Source organism: Alosa alosa, chromosome 4 (assembly GCF_017589495.1).
Source record: "Alosa alosa isolate M-15738 ecotype Scorff River chromosome 4, AALO_Geno_1.1, whole genome shotgun sequence".
NCBI lineage: Eukaryota > Metazoa > Chordata > Actinopteri > Clupeiformes > Clupeidae > Alosa > Alosa alosa.
Genome location: NC_063192.1, coordinates 31,345,001 through 31,366,055, shown reverse-complemented (window position 1 = coordinate 31,366,055; position 21,055 = coordinate 31,345,001). Strand labels below are relative to the sequence as shown.

The window sequence follows — 21,055 nt, the reverse complement described above, 5'->3', positions numbered from 1 at the left end:
ACCGGTTAGCAAATTTGAATTTGCTCTGCAGGTTCATCTGGAAAGGTTCCCATTGACATCTGTTTCCAAATCACCTAAAACCCAGGAAGGTGTAAGTTCTTTGGAATTGTATAAACAACTGCTTGGTTTAAAGGAAAGGTGTATTTGCTGCACCTCTGAAATGATTTGGTAAGCTTTAATGCACTGAATTTAAGTAACCATTGATGATTACGCCCCTATAAGTCGTAAAATGGGAAGTTTGGAAATGAGTGTCAATGTGATCTTTTCCAGATGGACCTGCAGAGCAAATTCAAATTTGTTGACAGGATTGTCTGGATTCACCCAGGCCAACCCTGAGGTGATGACCCATAATCATTTATAAAGGTGTACTCCAGGCATATGTAATTCCTAAATGTCTCAGTAAAAAATAACCTTTGGACAGAAGTGATATGTTTATTCATCTGCAACTAGTTTGACATAGCAGCCTAGCTCTGCTTACGAATGCCTTACTCTTGTACAGGTAGCAATAGAGAACAAAGGAGGGGAGAATAAACTCAAGACAGTTTTTGAGGAAGCTGACTTTTGCCATCTTGATCTTCATGTTTGTTTCAAGTTAATTGTTGGAGGCAGTCTGGAAAACGCCGCAAAACTTAAACTTGCTAAAAGGTTCAGAATTACTATTTGTAGGACTGTGATGTTTAAGGACTGACGTTGAAGTGGAGGTATATTAGTATTACTGTCTTGTTTATTTCGGCCTGCACACTGTCATAGTACTGTTTAAACATTAAAACAAATCAGATGTCACCAGGAATGCTAATGCCATGATAAGCTGTCCAGGAAGAATGCAAAAACATTTTTGTGTTCAAGTCATGCTGTGCCTTGTGAGTCTGCAGCCTGTGTTGAACTCTGACCCCAGACTCCAGAGCAGTGTGCTGTGTTCTCAGCAGAGGGGCCTCTGAAAGCGCTCACTATCCTTGACTCCCATGAAAACATAAACAGACTTGCAAGTCCCCACCATGGGAATGTTGGGTTGCTGTAATCAGCCCATTATGTTTCAAGAGGGCTTGCGCAACCCAAATGGCTGTAAGGAATCCATTACTTAGTCATCCCTCTGGGCCGATGGAGTGCCACATTCACCATATGCCCACACTATATTTTCCACATGTAAGTGCTAAGAAATTGTTGGATTTTTCACAAGCACATAAATATTAAGTAATTTCTCACCAAACTTCACCAAGTTCTACTTCAGATTTCTGACTCTGCCATTCTTCCAAAATAGAAGTAATGCTTTCTTTTACATTGAATAGAAACATTAAGAGCTGAACACAGCTCTCAAAATAGCAAGACTTTGGCCCAAGAACAAGCGAAGATCTGTACTGTACAAAACACCCTCTGTCTCAGTCACATCCCTTGCATTTGAAACCATCGCCACATTCACATCCATTTGACCCTCATCTGGACCAGGGCCAAAATAAATGAACCTTAACCCTGCCTGACAAGGCCCATTAACTTAGGCTGCCGCCCCCAAGACATATCGGTTCTTGGGTCAACAACGTGGAAACAGACCGAGCCGTGGGATGCTGCTGCATGAGGGGGCCTGGGGGAACACCACAGGAACCCAGTGTTCCCAGCACGGAACAGCTGTGTGTCCCCCTGAGACGAGCTGCCTTCTCCTCACTGTCTCACTGGTCTTGCCTTTTCATGCGTGTGCACTGTCTGCATGTAGCATGTAGGTGTAATGAAGGCCTGCCTTCAATACACTTTATGGGCCAGTTTCCTGCACAAGGATGAGCGTTTCTATGGATATCACCATTGAGGGTTCTCTTTTTGTTCAGGACTGGACCAGGGCCAAAAGAAATTAACCTTAACCCCGCCTGACAAGGCCCATTAACTTAGGCCACTGTAACCATATAAAAGAAACTGACTCTTAATCACTAGAAATTCAGCAATCCATGTTGTCAAAGTAACGCTAACCAGGGATGGATTACTGCACGGGCCTACCGGGCCCAGGCCCAAGGGGTCAGGGGGCCCTGATGCCCAAGCCTTTGCATGGAATCATTGCCTCAATATCAATAAATCAGGATGTAGGCTATGAATCTGATTGAATTTAGTATTGGCCATCCCCAAAATGCACCAGAATGCAGAAAATCACATCAAACAATTGCAATTTTTTTCTGGGGGAGGACCCCCAAACCCCTCCTCACACATATGCGACAATCAGTGGGGGGCCCTTAATACATTTGGGCCCAGGGGCCCGAAAGTTCATAATCCATCCATGACGCTAACCAGTCTAAATAATGTTTAAAATGTAAATTAAAAACCTTTCATGAAAATAAAAATCCATAGTTTGCCAAAGAAACGAAGACAATATCAAATGTTGAAACTGACAAATGTGTCAGTTTAATGGAAAATAAGCCTACAAGCTAATTTTGTTGGTATGAGGTATTAAAAAAGCATCTGGCAACAATATAAGAATTATGCTCCTCGACATGAAATTGCAAAGGATTTAGGGATTTCACCATCTATGCAGGGTGTTTTCAACCAGTGGTCCGCGGCCCACTTGTGGTCTGTGAAGGCATTGTTGGTGGTCCCTGACCATGGATTCAGTATTGTAGTTTCAATGTGGGAATCAGTATTTTTATTCAGTGGTGGTCCTGGGGTTGCGTAATTAGTCAGAATGGTGGTCCCTGGTTCACAATCAGTTGAAAACCCCTGATCTATAGGATATAATATCATTTAAATATTCAGAGAATCTAGTGAGAAAGCGGTCAGGGTTAGATTAGTCAAAATGCATTATTCTTTTTGGAAGTCATGGATTCTGCATCAACATGGCAAAAGGCGAAAGGAACAATCCAACTATTAGTGTATAGTGCATAGTAGTAGATAGGGGTGCATTAGTGCCTATGGTATGGCAGCTTGTGGGTGCATTAGTGCCTATGGGTTAGCACATCTGGAAAGGTATTATTAATGCTGAATGATGTATACCATGAGGCCTTCAATATGGCCAAACTGCATTCTGCACACACATACAGTATATATATATGTAATTACATTTCATAGAACTTTTAAAAGCATTAGTTTTCACAGCTCACTATTCACACTTCACTACATTGATCTGTAATCCATGTTGCCTCTTTACAGCTAACAGGATATTACAATGTACCTCTATCCTTTCCAACTTCCTCAATGGTAAAGCATCATCAATTCCATTACTATGAATAGGCCTAGTTATGCTCCATTTCCGCCCTTTGTACTCCATGTTCGTAGTACAACCCACATTTGTCCTCAAGTTTGGACCAGCATTCTGGGAATGGCTGTCTGCTGTTTCTTCCTCCTCTTCCTGGTTCACCAGTTTGGCGTGCAGTCATTTGTGAGATAGCCACCTGGCAGGCTACCCTTTAGCCACTAGACTGTGGGTTAGTAAATATGGTAGTTAAGAAAACCTTTTGTATTCTAGAGCAATATTTTATCGGCCCTCAAATAACAATTTTAAATCTGACATTCAAAAGTCGTTGGAGACATTTCTCTAAATATGTTATGTTAAAAATAAGTGTCATGTACAAACACCATTTCAGGGTAAACTTATCATGGGCTACAGACCTATCATCTTTATCGGCAGATAACTCTTTCTTTGTAATATCATGCACAACCCTATTATGGCCACCTCATTGCAATGTGTTGTGGGTAGTATTCATTGTACTCGTATTATGTTTGAAATGTGGTGGCATTTATTTTGGACCAGGACAGCCTTTTCTCCGCTGAGCAAATGTTTGTGTAAATTGCTAGCCACAGCCCCAAACATTGGCAACACCCAGGGTTGAGTTATATTCTGTCTTTGGTCTGCAGCCTTAAAGTTTGGTCTGAAAATATACAAAGAGGTATGTGGATTGAATTCCTAAACAACAATACTAAACTACACCCACAGGTCACTGGCATTAGAGAATAATACTTTGACTGCATGGTTCCATATCAGAGCCATTTAGCAGTAAACTGTACAGTGTACACTAAAAGTAGACGTTTGCTTTGAAGTCTATGATCCATGAGTTGGAACAGGGATTTCTCATGATTATGTTTGCACTCTTCTCTCCCCTGGGTCCTAAGTCACTAAAGGGGGTCCTCTATCCCTCTGCTGGTCTTAGTTGCTTATGGGATTACGGTGATCTTCTGTATCTGATAACAGCATGTGTGTTAACAGGAGTTTGTGTGGGTTTGCATCTTGTGGGTTGAAAGTTCTCCTCACTCCCTTAGGAGCTTATTTACTCCTGTCCTTATATAGTCTCAGACCACGTCTTTGTCTTTCATCGGGTTATTTTGGTCTCAGTGTCACCCATAACCACAACTTTCTCATCGTCTGTCCACAGAACGACTCCTGCTTTGTGTTTTTCTCCACATCACCTCTGACCAAGATCAGCTCAAAAATACCATAGGCCCCGGACAAATGGTACGCTTCTATCTGCATACTTTGGCTGTTCATTTGTATGAAATACTGTGAACTATAATTGTTCGGCCAAAAATGTCATCTTGGCCTCGAGTTAACCCCACTCTGTTGTCATTCTTACAATCACCAACCAGCTCTCCAGCAATGCTGGGGGGGATGGTCCATGCCAGAAAGTTGTCAAATATTCTGCTAAATATTATTCATATAAAAACAATACAGAGCTCTGAAATTCTAATAGCTATCATGGATCCCTTATAGGTTCATCCAACTCAAATGCTCTTTGTTGCTTTTGAAGACCATTTATGAAACCATTTAAATTCATTTCCATAATATCAGCTAATAATTCACTAAGCTTGCCAGTGAAACATTAAATGTGTTACCAGCCGTTGCCTACTGGTTAGTGCTTCGGACTTGTAACCCAAGGGTTGCTGGTTTGAACCCCGACCAGTAGGCATGGCTGAAGTGCCCTTGAGCAAGGCACCTAACCCCTCACTGCTCCCCGAGCACCACTGTTGTTGCAGGAAGCTCACTGCACCGGGATTAGTGTGTGCTTCACCTCACTGTGTTCACTGTGCGCTGAGTGTGTTTCACTAATTCACGGATTGGGATAAATGCAGAGACCAAATTTCCCTCAAAAGAGTATATATACTTATACTTGTACTTATACTTATAACAAAGGCTTCTGGTGAAAGTGTGCTGCTGCCACTAAAAAAGGAAAGTTGTGACTGAGATCCCTTGGTAATAGTCCATACCAAATGGTCCTGTCAGGAAAGCGACACTAACGTGGCACTTTAGGCTCCATGTTGGTCTGTTCCTAGATCTGAATGGTGCTGTGTTGTCTGCAGAGAGGCAGAAACGCCACCTGAAGCCCCTTCACTTCCTGCTTTGGCTGTGGCCAGGAGGGGGTGGGGGAGTGAGGGGAAGAGGGAAAAGGAAACTGGGATCTTTTAAGCATGTCTGGAATTTGCCTTAAATGGGGGTACAGTTCTTTAAAGTCCCCCAGGATCTGCAGTCCCCCAGTCCACCATGCAGGGGTGGAAACACGTGGAAATTGAACAAAGGGGAACAAGAATTATGTAATAGGAATAATCGTAACGTTTGTATGCTCTCTGCCCTCGTACATTTGAGATCCTGTCAAAAGCTGAAGCTGAGGTGATAAGAGCACTTCTGCAGGTATAGGAGCAGGAGCAGTACAGCTGATAGCAGGAGAGGTTCTGTGTTGCACTTGGCCATTCCGAGCTCAGCTGCCAGAGAGGGACGCTGCCAGTGTACACAACCACAGGCAGAAAACATTGGTTCTGTTCTAGAGAGCTGCGGTCGGGTGGTTTGTGGGGAGTTTCCTCCAGTCTGAAAATGCGTCAATGTGTGAGTCTCTACAGGTACTTGGAGGAAAGAAGAAACAATATATCCTCTACATAGCATGTAAACATTTATGAAGCTATTGTGTAGTTTGCTACACAATAGAATTATGTTGTGTAGATTATAAAAGACTTCCATGAGAAAAACACTCTACAAGTAGACCAGTGCACCAAAGGGAAATTTATGGAGAGTTGACACTTGAGTCTCATTTGTACAGAGAATGTGTGTATGTTTAAAATGCAGCAGGAATGTGTCTGCACGCAATGAGAGATTGAACAGCTACGCATGCACTTATATGGTAGAGAGAAAGAATAAAGCGTTTTGAATATAAGCAGTTCCTTCTGTGTGTTTGGGACGGGGAGAGAGAGAGAGGCGGAGACAAGGCGATGGAGTCAGAGGTGGGTGGGTTGGGGGGGTGGGAGGGCAGGAGTTGTGAGTATCCCGTGGCCCTCGGCAGGGAAACATGGGGCTGAATGAGAGCCAGGAAAAGGGGAAGGGCCTCGCTGTCTCCTCCGACAAAAACAGCTGCGCCAGTGTGCTCAGGAAAACAGCGTCTTAGAGGGAGAGGGGGACTGGGGAGGAAAAGAGCAGCGCGTGTGTGTGTGTGTGTGAGTGAGAGAGAGAGAGAGAGAGAGGCCAAGTGCGAAGGACAGGGGGACCAGCACGGGCCCAGATCTCTATATGGGTTGCGTCCTGGGTGCGGATTGCTGCGAGGACGAGCTGGAAGCTACACCGGTCAGCAGGACAAACAAGCGGAGTGGTCCAGAGCGCAGCAGCATGAGGCTGACCAAGGTGAGGCACTGAGGGGGACTGGGAGTCTGTGCTGACCCCTTCAAACCACTGCACTGTTGTGATATTAACAGAGGGTTCTTTTGTATTGGACTTCATGCAGTTGTTGGGTCTGATTGAAACCAGCTTTTGGCATAGATATTTTCTGTTTAAATGATGAATGTGAAGGCTTGACTTTGATGTTCTTGGAGATCAGTGACACTTGAGGAAAGGTGTTGCATGCATGAACTGGCTGGAAAGTCAGTGTATCCATAGTGGGTGTGAGTAAGTCAGTGTGTGTGTGTGTGTGCCTGAAAGGCTGAAATCCCTTGTGGCTGGCTCACATGTTGTGCAGCGTGGGAATGCTGAGCCCTGGCTATGATGTCAGATGCGAGCGCCTGACCCCATCCAAAGGGGATCAGCTAATTAGAGGGGGGCTGTCAGGGACAAAACAGTTGGCCTCCCCCATGCTCACCACACCATCTCCATTCTAGCCAGCCTAAGATCCATCAAGGCTTACATCAACATCGAACAGCTGACCAAGACACAATGGTCTTCAGTCTTCCCGATGACACTGTACATGTAGATGTCATGTATAAAACTTTCACAGCGACCCACCCAATCTCTGGATTTAAGAAACGAGTTTTAAGACTGAGATCACGTGAATGGGCCATCTTTATTCCTACCCCTTAATCTACTGGTGTATGGATAATAAGTTAATAGCTGAGCAATGAAATGGCAGAGCGCTGTTTGTGCGAGACAACACAAATGCCAGAAGAATTTTCTGTGTCCAAGCACAATGTTGCATTCTGTCATCATAGCATTACCAGCACAGCTCCCAGGGAGATACACAAGGTTTTTGTTTGAGTCTTGGCTGGATCTTTCTGCTCCATTCGGGTCTGGAGTTTCATCGTCATCACTAAGTACCTCAAGTGGAGGAAAACAGACCAGACAAAAGGGGCATTTCAGTAAGAAGGCAGAGCCAGCCTCTTGACCAGTCTCTGCTTGGCACTGATGATTGTTGTGTTGTTGTGACTACCCATAAGCCCTTCTTCCTGTTTGTCCAAATCGGTCTGCACCTATACGCTGCACCTATCTCCATCTGATGAGCTGATGTCTCCTGACCCACTGGGTCTGCGTAGTCTACAGGGCAGCTCACTCTTCTCATCTGCTGTCTGCATGCCTCTCCTCTCTATAGAGTGTGTCAGTAAATCAGAACAGTTTGTTTCTGTCATTTGAGATGTACATGTGCACTAACAGCAATCATGAGATGCATACTATTGCTCATGGCTGGTGCTTACACGTGCCTTTGTAATTTTACAGTAGTTGTGTCTGCCTTGTAGACAATGGCTTTGGATTCTTCACAAAATCAGATGGTGCCTCTTAGCGTATAGGGGCGTTCACACTCACACTGTGTCCCCTCTGGGGAAATGGGACCAAACCATGCTGCCTCAGGATCTGTTTGCTCCATCCAAGCTACAGGCGTGCGGCTTATTCCTGACAAATCCTCGGTATGACAAAACTTTTAACAAGTGATACTTTACTGCAACCATATCCCGCAAACATCCCCCATAAACACGCTGCAGGAAAAGGGGAGCTCACGGTATAAATAGGTCTCTGTGATTCGTAGAGTACAGGGGCACAGACAGGGGCACACACACATGCCAACACACAAAGGCACACAGCCTACGAACGCCACCAGTGCTGTCAAATGTGCCAAAATCTACAAATACACAGAGAGATTAAAATATTACAAGTATACTATACAATGGGTAAAATTAAATTAAGAACCAACTAATTGATATGACCAGTAATTTGATCTGTGTGTGTGTGTGTGTGTGTGTTCAAGAGCAGGATGGAATGTGTTATGAGGGGTTCTAAAGAGGAAGAGGAAAGCCACTCTCATCCTCTCTCCCACCCACAGTTTGCCACAACCACCCAAACAAAGCCATATCCACCCAGGTCACAAAAACATACCATAAAAACTGGGCAGCAACAGTTGGCTTTCCTTCACTTCAGAATAAAAGCGTCCCTCCGGACGCCCCTGCGGGGCTGCTGTTTTCAGGGAGGTTAGGAAATGTTTGGGGAGTGAGCTGGAAGTTGGCGTGGGGAACTGTGAAAGGGTGATGGAAGAGGATATGATTCAGCAGGTTATTAAACACCCCCAAAAAACCCAGAGTAAATATTCCCATGGTTTGTTCTTATCGTTGCGCCCACACGTGCTTCAGTGTTTTTGTGCGCGCTTTCTCGCCCCCCCTCTCCACAGCTGGACCTTATCAATCTGGACTCTATTACACAATCGCTCCGCACGCTGCACGGCTCCTCCCCTTATCCCAGCCCACCGCCATCCTCATTTACACACACACACACACACACACACACACACACACACACACACACACACACATACACACACACATACACACACATACACACACACACACACTCCACACACACACACACACACACACTCACACACACACACACACACACACACATACACACATACACACTCACACACACACACACACACACACACACACGCACACATACACACTCACACACACACACACACACACACACACACACACACACACACACACACACACACACACACACACACACTGTTTCCCAATCAATTAATCATTTTTAACTTGAACATGAACATTAGCCTGTCTGATGCTGTTTCGAGGAAATGTTCCACACAGCACTTTAAGGGTGATTAGGAATGCTAATCGATGGTGGGTAGAAATCTTCATGCCCAGTTAACTCTAATAGTTCTTTATTGTGTGTGTTTGTGTAGCTGCGAAACCAGCTTAAGTCTTCACACTTCAGTCTCACTATTTTATTATTTCTGTTTGTACCGCACACTCATTAATTATTCTCTCTTTGTTCGCTACTGTTTGCTAGAGAGAGAGTGAGAAACTTAACTACAACGACCTCCTTAGGTTTCCTAGCATTTTTATATGTGTGCACGTGCATGTGTTACTATAGCGTAAACACAAGTTTGTCTTCTCCCAGGCAAAGAATGGCTGAGATCATTGAGTATTCACAATCCGACCCCACCCCCTTCTCTCCTCTCTGAATAGTTTCCTGTTTCCTGTCTACCCTGGTCGGTACCCCCAAGTCTTGTTTTCCTAAACTCTCCTATGGCTTGCCTTCTCCGCTACCCCCACCACCACCCCCAACCTCTGATCCATCCTCCCATCACGGCCACCCACCCCCTCACCCCCCTCCATCCCTGATCCCGCCAAGAAGCCTGCAGACAAATAAACGTCCAAGCTCCCGCACTTTTAATCTACGCCGGAAATTCCATGGTGCTTAGCCTCTTTTTTCTTCTTCTTTTTGGCACTCCATTTCTTTGGCTGGACTAAATGACTCCATGTTGTTCTGGGATTTAGTCCCGTCATATAGTCACTCTCAGAAACATATGGGATGGGACTACCCTGCACTGTAAGGGCCCAGAGACACAAGTGCAGGGAAGTCATGGACCTGAAAGTACAAATGTTCTCACTTCACCATGAATATTGACAGACTTTGATTATGTAAAGATAGACCTTTACAAGGTGAAAAAAGGTTTATGTTACAATAACAAGATGTACTCTCATTGCATGATGCATTTAGACTGAACGCCTCTATGCCAAGAGCAGAGCAAGTTTCTCAGTTAGTTGTAATTATGGGCATCTAAATCATATAATGATTGGTCCACCTGACAGAGTTTTACATCGCACTGATTATTCACATGGAAAGTCAAAAAAGATATTGTTCAACTGTTGATCTCAAGAAAAGTGGAAGGATTATTTTGACTGGTTTTGTGCACTTAATTTTGCTTAATTTGCCAAAAACACAAATGTATTAATGGAAATATATTCTAATATTATCATAGCTACATGTGTAAATGATGCCTATAATGTCTGGGCCTCCAGAAATATTGCTATTGGCCACAAATGTAACACAGCTTGGGTGTTGGTTAGTCTGAGCCTATTATCACTCTCTATGGCATAACTGACCTTAGATGCCGTTCACTCGGCTCACAAGTGCTTGCTCTGTTTCAACACAAGGTGTCAGTATTGCGTTTGCCAGCTTAAGCTATTACAGCTGGATAGAGTGGAATCTCTCAGGTGCTCAAGTGAAGTTGACCATTCAATTGCATCCAAAGCAGATGGCACAAAGTCAAAATCAAGGCATCAAATTGCAACTCAGTTAAATCAATTAAAACTAGGTGATAGATTTTCATATAAGCTACTGATTATTTATATATATGTAGCCTATGTATCTATACTGTATGTAAGGATAGGCTAGTTGGGACAATTACAGTGTAAAGTCACTAATTTTCTCAATTAATTTTAACAACCGGTAGACTTAGATCAAATCCTCTGACAGCCCACTGTGAGTGTATGTTGTAAACCTTCACGTCAGTATTTCAACATCCAAATTGATGTATATTCCAGAATGTGTGTGAGGATCTACACAAAGATAACTGGTTGAATAAGCCCACAAACATTTCCTTTGATGATAAATTAATGAACATTTTATCGCTGTGGTTTAAACCAATCATATGTTTATCCTTCTCTCCCATTCTGTTCACATAGCCAATCGCATATTCCATTTCCAGTAATACATTCCTCAATCGTCTTTTCCTTCATGGCTCCACCCATAGTCAGAGAACTCAGAGAACCAAAGAAAACAAGTCAATCGCTAGTGGCAACTACGCTTGCACAGCCTATGGGAATGTAGATAAAGTCCCTAATCAAGTATCTGCTCCAGGTGGCATCAATAGAATACAAAATGAATAAGGTAAGATTGTGTTAATTATGTAATGTTATGCCAATTTAATTCTGGTCATTATAAATATAGCCTAACAATGGGGTAACTGTTTCTGTTTAAGTCACAGTCTTAGTAAAGTTACTCTTAACATGATTAGGATGATTTAGCCCTCGGTTTGTCATGTGTTATGAAATTAGAATACTATGCGTATAGCATCCTCCAGCCTGTTGCGCTGCCACGCCATCGGAGGTGATGGATCAGTTACTGCGGGGAGGGAACTTTTGCGTATTAATGTAACTATAATAGATTTCTTTCACAATGTAACAAAGTCAGAAATTCATGTTGCTGTCCTAGTTGGATGTTCTGAGGGACATGCGTCGACGAGTTCTGGGTTAGCCTAATACGACACTTGGCTGTAGGGTCTCCACGTTTTTCGTGTTCTGGAACAGTTGAAAGCTAAACACTCTGAATACGTCAGACATGGCGTAATATGTCCGAAGTTTGTGAGGGCTGGGTGTTGTGTTTGCTGGTGCGACTTACATAATTAGCAACAAATTAAATGCTGTTTTATTGTTACATCTTCCCTTTTGTTGGGTAAAGCCTGTAAATGCACTCGAAACCCATGCGTTCAGAAGACAAGTGTAGCCTACGCAGCTCAAATGATCTAATCTCAGAATGAAACAGATGAAAACATAACAAGATAACCCCTCCCCTCAGTACATTCGAGGTAGTTACAAACTATATAGTGTTAATGAAAGACAAATTAAAGTTATTAATCTGTACTTTAAATACTAGTTTTGTGTCGGAATTGGATGGAGACGGGGAACGCACATCTCTGATTTGCATTTAGTAGGGTAAGCTTGCAAAAAGCAAGTTTTGTGAGTGTCCTGTAATAACATCTTATTGCAAGCATCACGAAATAACATGATTTATTTAATTAATAGTTTAAATTGTAAAATGTGTAGATTATCTGCATTTTGGAACACCACAGGTAAAACTTTGGAAGGGGTTGTGCTGGATGTTGTATACTTCAGGAATTTGAGAGGAATTCTGAGAAAGTTCCTGAAATACCATGTTGTTTCTCAAGAGACCACTGGTAAACACCAGGAACATGTTTGTTTGGATAGCACAGGACGCACATACTACATTGTGGAGATCCTACCATATGGCTAAGTCCTGCCAGATCTCTCTGCATGTTTTGATCTGCAAGACACCAGCCCATTACTGTTGACATTCTGTTCAACCGTGGAACAATAATATAACATATTATGTAGAAGTACACATTGATCTTATCTCACTCTCTCCCTCGTTCACTCTAGTTATCAAGTGTTGCCTACATTTTGTTGGGTGTTCTAGAACAGACTGCTGAACCAGACATCCTTCCATCCTTACACAGGCCATCTATCATCAGTGAAGCGTACTGTATGTGGTAGTATAGTAGGCTGCTGAGCAGAGCCATCATTGGGAGACTGTATCAAGGATGAGGAGGATTGGTGGGAAAGCAGACTGAGAATGGTGGATCATGGTGATTGGCAATAACGCATTATCCATTAGGATTGATGCTGCAGAATATTAAGGCCTCAGTAGGGCTCATTTATATCTTAAATCATCAAATGACCCTATCCTGGGACTATTTAAATGGGATTAGAAAGGCTTATGAGAGACACCAAGACCCTACAGTGTGTGTGTGTGTGTGTGTGTGTGTGTGTGTATCCTGCAAGGGGTTTCCCTCCCCACACATGTGTAATGTCTCCATGCTGGAAAAAGCCCTGTCCCCTATCCTATATCCACATACAGAATTACCAAACATATTGTGCTTGTATTTGTGAGTACAAATCTTCTTTTAGTTCTGTACATGTGTGTTTGTGTGCATGTCTATAGGATTTTGTCAGATTATTCTGTTCCACTCCCAAGGTCTCATGTCAACTTTGTCATGTTAGAACACTTAAAGGAAGCCCTTTTATATTTGGCAACTTGATAACATTGTGTGGTCTTTTCCTTGATAGCGGTGGACTGTCTGGAGGCACAGTTATTTTTGCTCTTGCGTCAAAGGTGAACTCCAGCATGCACACTAGGAAATAACAGTCAAACGTTGGGGGTGCACGGAAACGACAAACCAACTCATGAAAAGACTGGTGGAGGCAGATTGGTGACTGTTTACGCATAGTTTAGTAAACACTGTTTTACTAACACGGCAACACCTACTATTATTGCTACTTGAGAAATGGAAGTCTAGCGCCGCGTCCCAGGCAGCGCGAGTGTGGAAGCGGGTTTGGGCTTCGTTCATCATCACTGGCCATGCCCTTCCAGAGGTGAGCTTGTTGAGGAGAGCTGGACAGGAAGTGTGTAATGGTGCAAACGCTGACCTCACCACTGGAACAGGCTGTCTCTGTTCCCTTAGCTGCGCTACACTGTGTGTTCCACCCTTGAGACACACACTGACTCACTTTGATGGGAGTGGGCTGGCAGGAAGGACGTATGTGCATGCACACACACACACACACACACACATACACACCAACCACACTGACTTACTTAAATATAGAATTGGCACAGAATACCCATAACAATAGCAATAATCAAAAACAGAATGTTGCGTACATTTGTATGGGATCATTGGCTCCAACTCTGTAGATCTTAAGTTGCATCACTAATTCACAAGTTAGGTGATGATTTGCTTGCTGAAACAGGAGTCCTCTCTAGCCAAACATTTATTAATCAAAGTCCACCAGACCAGACCAGACCATTTTACAAGCACAGAAGCCCCTGTAGTGGCTGACAGTAGAATGCAAATGACCAAATGCAAGTTTGAGTCTGTCCCAAATGCATGTAAATACAGCTTGGCTGTTAAACCCATTTATGCTTTATGAAATCTATTTTATAGGTTACCATTGAAATTACAATTTGATGCACCAATGTTAATACACCAGCAATGACAGCTGTAAATATTACAGTGCACTGATGGATCACGCTATTCCAGTAAGTGAACTGGGTTGGATATATTGAGGCCCAAAATCTTAAAATGGTCACCCATGTTCACCCAAGAGTTCCCATTATGAATGGTATACCTGTAGGCTTTATACTGGGAAATAGTTTCTCCATCTAACAGTTGCTATTTCCACCCACACTGGTGACAAAGTAAAGGCGCCCAGTGGGGTTTCTGTGGAGGCAGGACGCTAGCGCTGTGTGATTAGCAGCCTCAGACGGAGTTGCTGTAGCTCACGCAGATGAGCTACAGGAGGAGATGCTGTCTTGGGGGTGTGAAAGTGGAGTGTGCTCACAAGTCAGGGGAGGCCACATAATGCACACAGGGCTCCAAAGACAGTGCTATTTTTGGAGGACAGAGGAAGGATAGAGACATTAGAGAGAATGTGTGTGTGTGGGGGAGAGGGAGAGATTGAATGACGGCTTATGGAGCTATGCTCATTTAATGGCTCCTCCTTTCACTTTCAATCCCTTCTCTGTTCTTTCATTGCTCACGGAAAAGAAGGAATGCCCCCCCACACCCCCTTTCCACAGAAGGACCAAAACGAAAAACAGCTAAAAATAAGGGAACAGACCCCACTAGTGTTTCCACGGATGCCCAGAGTGTTGCCCCAGTGCTGAGGGGGGACGCTGCAAAGCGGAGCGGAACAGAGCGCTAGCCTGCCGTGCTGCACCGAGGGCTTGGTCAGTCAAAGCCAAAGAGTGCCTGATCTGGGGTGGGGTGGTCCCCGGTGTGGGTGTGTGGAGCTTGACACGGTGGCGTTCTAAAGCCTGTGAGCATGGGTGGGGGAACCCTCTCTGCGGGCGCTTGAGAGGTAAGTGGGGGTTTTAATGTGTGTCTCTCTGGGGCTCGCTGCCATCCCTGAGGAGGGTGGGGGGCTGGATGAATGGAGACTTGTTGGAAAGCAGGAGGTCTTGGTACTTCATGCCACAGCAAGAGATGTGGATTGTGTTGTGTACCAGAAGAGATGAGTAGAGACTGTAAACTCAAATAATGCTTGTTTGGATAGAGTAAGCTGAGTTTAAAGGGGGAATGGCAACAATGTGAAAATGAGGATGCGGGAGAAATGTGGGATCTGCTCTTTCCTAATACTGATACGGACATTCTAGAAAGTTCATTTTTCTCCTTCTTTCTCTGTCTCCTCTTTATTCGTTTTCCCTTCATCGCACTTGTTTCTCTTGTCCGTAGCAAGAGGATATTTGATACAGTCTGGGGGATACTGACACGTCCATCCTTTGTTGTTTTCATTTACTAACAGTGTCAGTTTGACTCTGATATGAGGGGACAGTGACCCACTAAGACCCTTGGATCATTTGAAGGTCATTGTATCATGTTGAAGAACCACACAGAGAGGAAAAATGTTGCTTGGCTTGGTGCTTGGTGGTGTTTTTTTCTTTAGATGCAACTCTGATCCTCACAAGAAAGGATGGGAAGCGGCAACATTTGGCATCGCACTGTTACCCAGTGTCTATTTGCAAAAAGAGTGTAAAAGGGGAAGGCTCTAAAAGAAAACCCTCTACACTGTGTTGTGATTCTAATACTAAGCCTAATTACACACACACACACACACACACACACACACACACACACACACACACACACACACATACTTAATGGATACATTTGTTATCTACCTTGAATACATAATTTAGGAGGTGTCTTTGTCTTTTGTAATGCCCTTCCTAAGTGTTTTTTTACACTCCCTCTCTCTTTAACACACATACACACACACACTGAGCTCTGTTTGCATGTTTTGTCAACCGTGTGGCGTATCCAGAAGGAAGGTGTCATGAACTGTTACACAACTCACCACAATGTGTTGCCTGAAGGTGGAGAGAGGCTTTTGCTTTGATTGGCATGTAATTACATCGGAACTACACAGAGACATCCAAACAAAAGGCACTATCCTCCGAGCCACTCAAATGGCTTAAGTTGTTCTGAGCTCTCTCTTGCCTAAAAGCTCCTTGTTTTGCCCAAGCAGGTGGGGAAGGGCGAGCCACACATCTTCAAGGAGAAGGCCTTCAAGAAGAAGCGACAGTGCGGGGTGTGTCGCCAGAGCATCGACAGCCTCGGCTCCTTCTGTCGAGGTGAGAACCTAAGCCTGCACCGACACTCGAGAGAGTCTTCTTCATTGCTGATCAGCGCCAACTATAAGTCTAATTGAGTCATGTGACTTGTCATGTTAGGAATGTTACATTATGTAAGACTAAGTCAGGCTGCTCACTCTTTTGCTTTTCTCTTTTTTTCTCTGTCAATACAGTCTGCAAAACAGCCACACATAAGAAATGTGAAGCAAAGGTAAGAACTGTTTCATTCTTGCTCTCCCTCATCTCCACCATCACATATATCTACTGTTCTGAACCACCATCTGGTTCATCATCCATAGCCCATAGGGGCTCACTGTGCCATGCCTCTCTTTAAGGTGGGGATCACATTAGCCAGCGCGAGCGGCAGGTTTCCTATTGTTCTCTATGGTTCGGCAGAGGAACGGTGGCAACGCTGGCGTAACGCTAGCGTTGAACAAGCTGAGCGTTGAACTTGGTTCAACTTTCAAAGCGCAACGCGAGCGCATTCAATTGACAAACCGTTTGTGTTGCTTAGGAACGAGACAAAACTTATTATGGTCTGAGCGTTGCGTTACGTTTGCCGCTGCCGCTTGCTGCTGGCTAATGTGATCCTCGCCTAAATCAACTGCATCTGAGGTACACTGGTGAAAGCCCCTTTCCTGTCGGACGTGTTGCCTCTTCACAAATGGCAGCGCTCTGGCCAGTGGGTTGGTGGCCGTCTGAAAGGCCTCACTCTGTTGGGCTGGGGAGCTGCCAGGCGGCCGCACCCAGAGCCCCACGCTGCTGCTGAGAGTGAAAGAGGCATTGATGAGGGCAGCGCATGCCAGCTCCGGGCCAAGGACGAGACTTGGCAGAGGGGGCCACAGCAGAGGTCTGCATTAACAAGACATGAGCAACTACAACAAGTCGGCTGTAGGATTCTGAGGATGTAGAAGTGCAGATTCAAATAGTGGGTTCTCTAATGCTGGAACATTAGATCACAGAACTGGAGTTGTGAAGCGAACAGGGAGAGCTGGTGAGGCCCCTGCCCCTCCTCCTCCATGTCTGTGTGTGTGTGTCTGTGTGCTCAAGCTGAGCCAAGCACATACATCATGACAGTACGTCTCCAAGCTGGCAGGCCAGATTTGCGAGTGTGCTTTGGCTGCCGGGAAAGGCGCAGCCCCCAGCTTCTTGGTCCGGGAACGGAGTGTGTTGTTATTGTTTGTCACACACACACACACAGAAGGACACACACAAACACACCCCTCCTACTTGGTGACCTCAGTCCAGGCCAGCGTAAGGCTCTGCTGGACGTGATAGTCATCAGCTCGCCCCAGGAAGGGTGGTTGCTTCATAAGGGACTGTGTGACTTTTGAGCACCTCGTTCAGACTTGGGGCCAGAAGGAATTGGCCAAGAGCAAGATTTCTCTCTGGTTCGCTGAGCTGCTTGAAAACACTCCCAAAGTATGAGTGTCTAACTAGCTTTTCATAGCGAGTAATGTACGAGAGCAGTCATTTAGCTGTCATGATGAGATGAAAGTCATGCTTTTGGGTAGATAATGGTGTCTTGAAAGCTACTTAAGTACAGAATGTGACAGAGGATTACCAAGATGCATAGACAGTATTTTCACTTGGCATCCTACTGAAGTTGACAACTTGATGTCGGTTCCCCTTTTACGGCTTCTAAGGCAATCTGATCTCTCAAATGTGGGAAATGGTTCAATGAGTGAAGTCCTAACTGATTTATTAGCTACATATCACTGCTATCTAAAGTCCTGGCATGGAGGATCATCTAAGCCATGGGAAAGAGCGCCTGTTGTGCTTGATACTTTCACTGCAGAATTTGTCTTTGTAACATCTGGCCAGAGAGTATCCAAGTCAATAGAGTCATGACTCAAAAGTACGCAAAGTCAATGCCTTTTCAAATTACTTTTACATTCAATTAAGAAAGCAGAACATCAAATTATTTTGAGAGGCAGCCTATCTTTAGCCTCATTAGAAACTCAAGGCAAGTGATGTGGAATTGGTGTTACTGAACTAATGTGTCTGACTAGACTTTCTACCACAGGATGTTTTTCTTTAGGATGGGGATGGGGATTCTTAGTCAAACTCACCCTAACATTGTGTAAGCTAAATACTTGAATTGTGAAGTTGTTTCATTGGTAGAGTAAGAGACAGACATAGACTAATTCACTGAAACATAGACTAAATCAGAGATGTGAAGTAAACTGTAGTCCGTGTTTCCCCCTCCCTTCTCCAGCTGTCTGAGGTAAGAAAGGTGGGTTAATCGACACCATAACTAATCTATTTTGAGGTTTTTATTGAGAAAGCCTCTCCTTGCTCATCAGGCAAGATGAGTCAGGATCTGCCATGGTCCAGCTGTAACTAATTCATGTGGGGTATTTAACCGCCATCAGTACTGCCTGGAGGACGGTGACAAACCGTCTCGTACTTCAGTGGGTTTTAATACGCGGAAAACCCCTTGACAGTGTTTTCCCAAGCTGTCCCCCTTCCTTCCTTAGAGAGATAGTCTGGAATGGAGTTGACCTGTTGTCTGTGCTTTTCCCCTCGCGCTTTTGTCTGGCGTCCACATGCTTACGTTGACTGCAACCACAACGAGGGGCCCAAGTAACCACCGGCTGGCTCCTCTCTGATTCCAGACGTGCCTCTGAAATCTCCAAAATCTACACATTACTGTATCACACTCTCACACTCACACACACACACAGTCACACTCACACACACACCAGCAATCTCACATTCACACACATGCATTTGCCAAACCGTGTTTGAGACTGCTAAAGGCCTTATCTGTGCAACAGAGTGGAAAATAACGTCCCGAAGGGAGGTGAGGGAGGGAAGGCAAGGCATTGTGGGTAGGGGAGAGTATCCCATCACATGCGGCCAGGGGAGGTAGGAAGGGGCCGTTTCCCCCACCCTGTGTGGAAACATTACCCAGCACACCCCCCTCTCTCCTGCTGTCCAGTGGGACTCTGGTGGCAGCAGCAGCAGGATGAGACCTGACAGGAAGTGGACGTGACGCTCACAGGCCTCACAGGACGTGACGCTCACAGGCCTAGAACATGCTAGTAACATGAGTCATGATCTTCCCCTTAACTCGCATGTTTAAGGCCTATTTACACCAAGAACGATAACGATAACTATAACCATAACGATAAAAGCGTTCACACTGAACAACGATAAACAAAGTCTCTCCTTGTGTTAATGAATGTGACGGTTAAAACAGAGACTTTCTAATGTGGAGACACAGCACTCAAAAAATACTCCATAGAAATGCATGGGGCTAGTTTGTCACGCCAATATGGCCGTTGTCTACACATATCCCACCCCTTCCTCGCAAAACGCCGACATGTAAATACATTGAGCCAATCATGTGGTGTGATGTGAATACATTGAGCCAATCATATGGTGTGTTGTGAAGACATCGTGCCAATCATGTGTTGTGATCTCGCCGCTGGAGCAAGATTGGTGCCGTGAAACCTTGCGCACGCGCAGTTCGACCCAAGGACTGTGCTCGATGAGTGCCCATAAAACGTTGGTATATGGCCGCCGAGTGGAGGGACTTGCCTAAAAGGACTTTGGTTAAAATTCGATGGGTTCTGATTGGCTATTAACTTTTTATTGTTCTGAAAATCGCTCTAAAAGTGATCCCCAATGATATCGTTCTTCATGTCGTTATCGTTATAGTTTATGTGTGAACGTCGTCATTCATATTAACGAGAACGATATTTATTTATAGTTATCTTTATCGTTATCGTTCTTGGTGTGAATGGCCCTTTACACACTCGGCTAATTACTGCGGAATTTCAGCTATAGTTCACTTGGCCAGCCATATGCATTTTTAGATGATGCTGATTATAGGAGTTGCGGTGCTTGGAGGGCATTGGTGTGGAAAGACAGGTGGAGGTGTTGACTTCTCAGCTTGTTTGATGTGGTTGTTGTCTAACAGAGGTTGTAGCAGTGTAGTCATTCAGTGTTTGCGCTGTGGTGTTGCCCAGTTAAATAAGAGGACAAATAAATATCACCACTAGAGAGACGTGATCAAAGGCAGAATGTTGCTGCGTCAGGGTAAGCTGGAACCTGGCGGCAATAGTTCCCCGTGTTTATACTCTATCAGACAGAGTTGAGGAGATTTCTGCGGAACTGGACCACAGCTCCAAAATGGACAGAATCTGAGAGACCCACCCTCAAGGGAGGACTGGGAGCATAAAAAAAGCTCTTTGATATGACACTGGCTGCCCTCCATGGGATTTTCCACTGCTTATATCTGTTTATCTTGCGCTGTTTATTGCTCACGTTGTTATCTGTTTGTTTATGTTTGTTTATTTCTGTTCTGTACTGTTTTTAGGGTTTGTTTTCTAGCGAGGAGCGGAAGTTGGGCTGATGATATGACTGTAGTGGTGGAAAGTGTGTGTAGGGGGAAAGGCAACTCAAATGAGCTGTGGCTGCTATTTCACCTGGCAACAAGTCAGAGGTAACATGCACTAATGATGGCGTGGGACAGGGAGGAGTAGGAGGACCGCAACAAAGAGAGAGAGAGAGAGAGAGAGGAGGGGAGAGCAGAGATGTTATGTAACCTTTAGTCCAGTGTTGAAGAGGCGGCTTAGTGTGCTAGTTCTTATCATATGACCAGTTTGGCCTTGTCATACGCTTTATTGCCTGCAATGGGCTGTTGCTCTGGGCAATGACTGA

General features: G+C 44.6%; 1 protein-coding gene across 4 annotated transcripts in view; it reads left to right on the top strand.

Moving 5' to 3' along the window:
- The first annotated feature begins 6,237 nt into the window (after positions 1 to 6,237).
- The window catches only part of tns2a (tensin 2a), a 31,554-nt gene continuing 16,736 nt past the window's right edge, over positions 6,238 to 21,055 (top strand). For 3 of the 4 annotated variants that reach the window (XM_048242242.1, XM_048242243.1, XM_048242241.1), the window contains exons 1-3: positions 6,238 to 6,568; positions 16,279 to 16,384; positions 16,558 to 16,595. In XM_048242242.1, the coding sequence (XP_048098199.1) occupies positions 6,458 to 6,568; positions 16,279 to 16,384; positions 16,558 to 16,595 (255 nt within the window). In that variant the 5' untranslated portion in view covers positions 6,238 to 6,457. Of the gene's footprint in view, positions 6,569 to 11,224; positions 11,342 to 16,278; positions 16,385 to 16,557; positions 16,596 to 21,055 lie in introns of those variants that run through there. The other variant, XM_048242245.1, reaches the window with a different exon arrangement.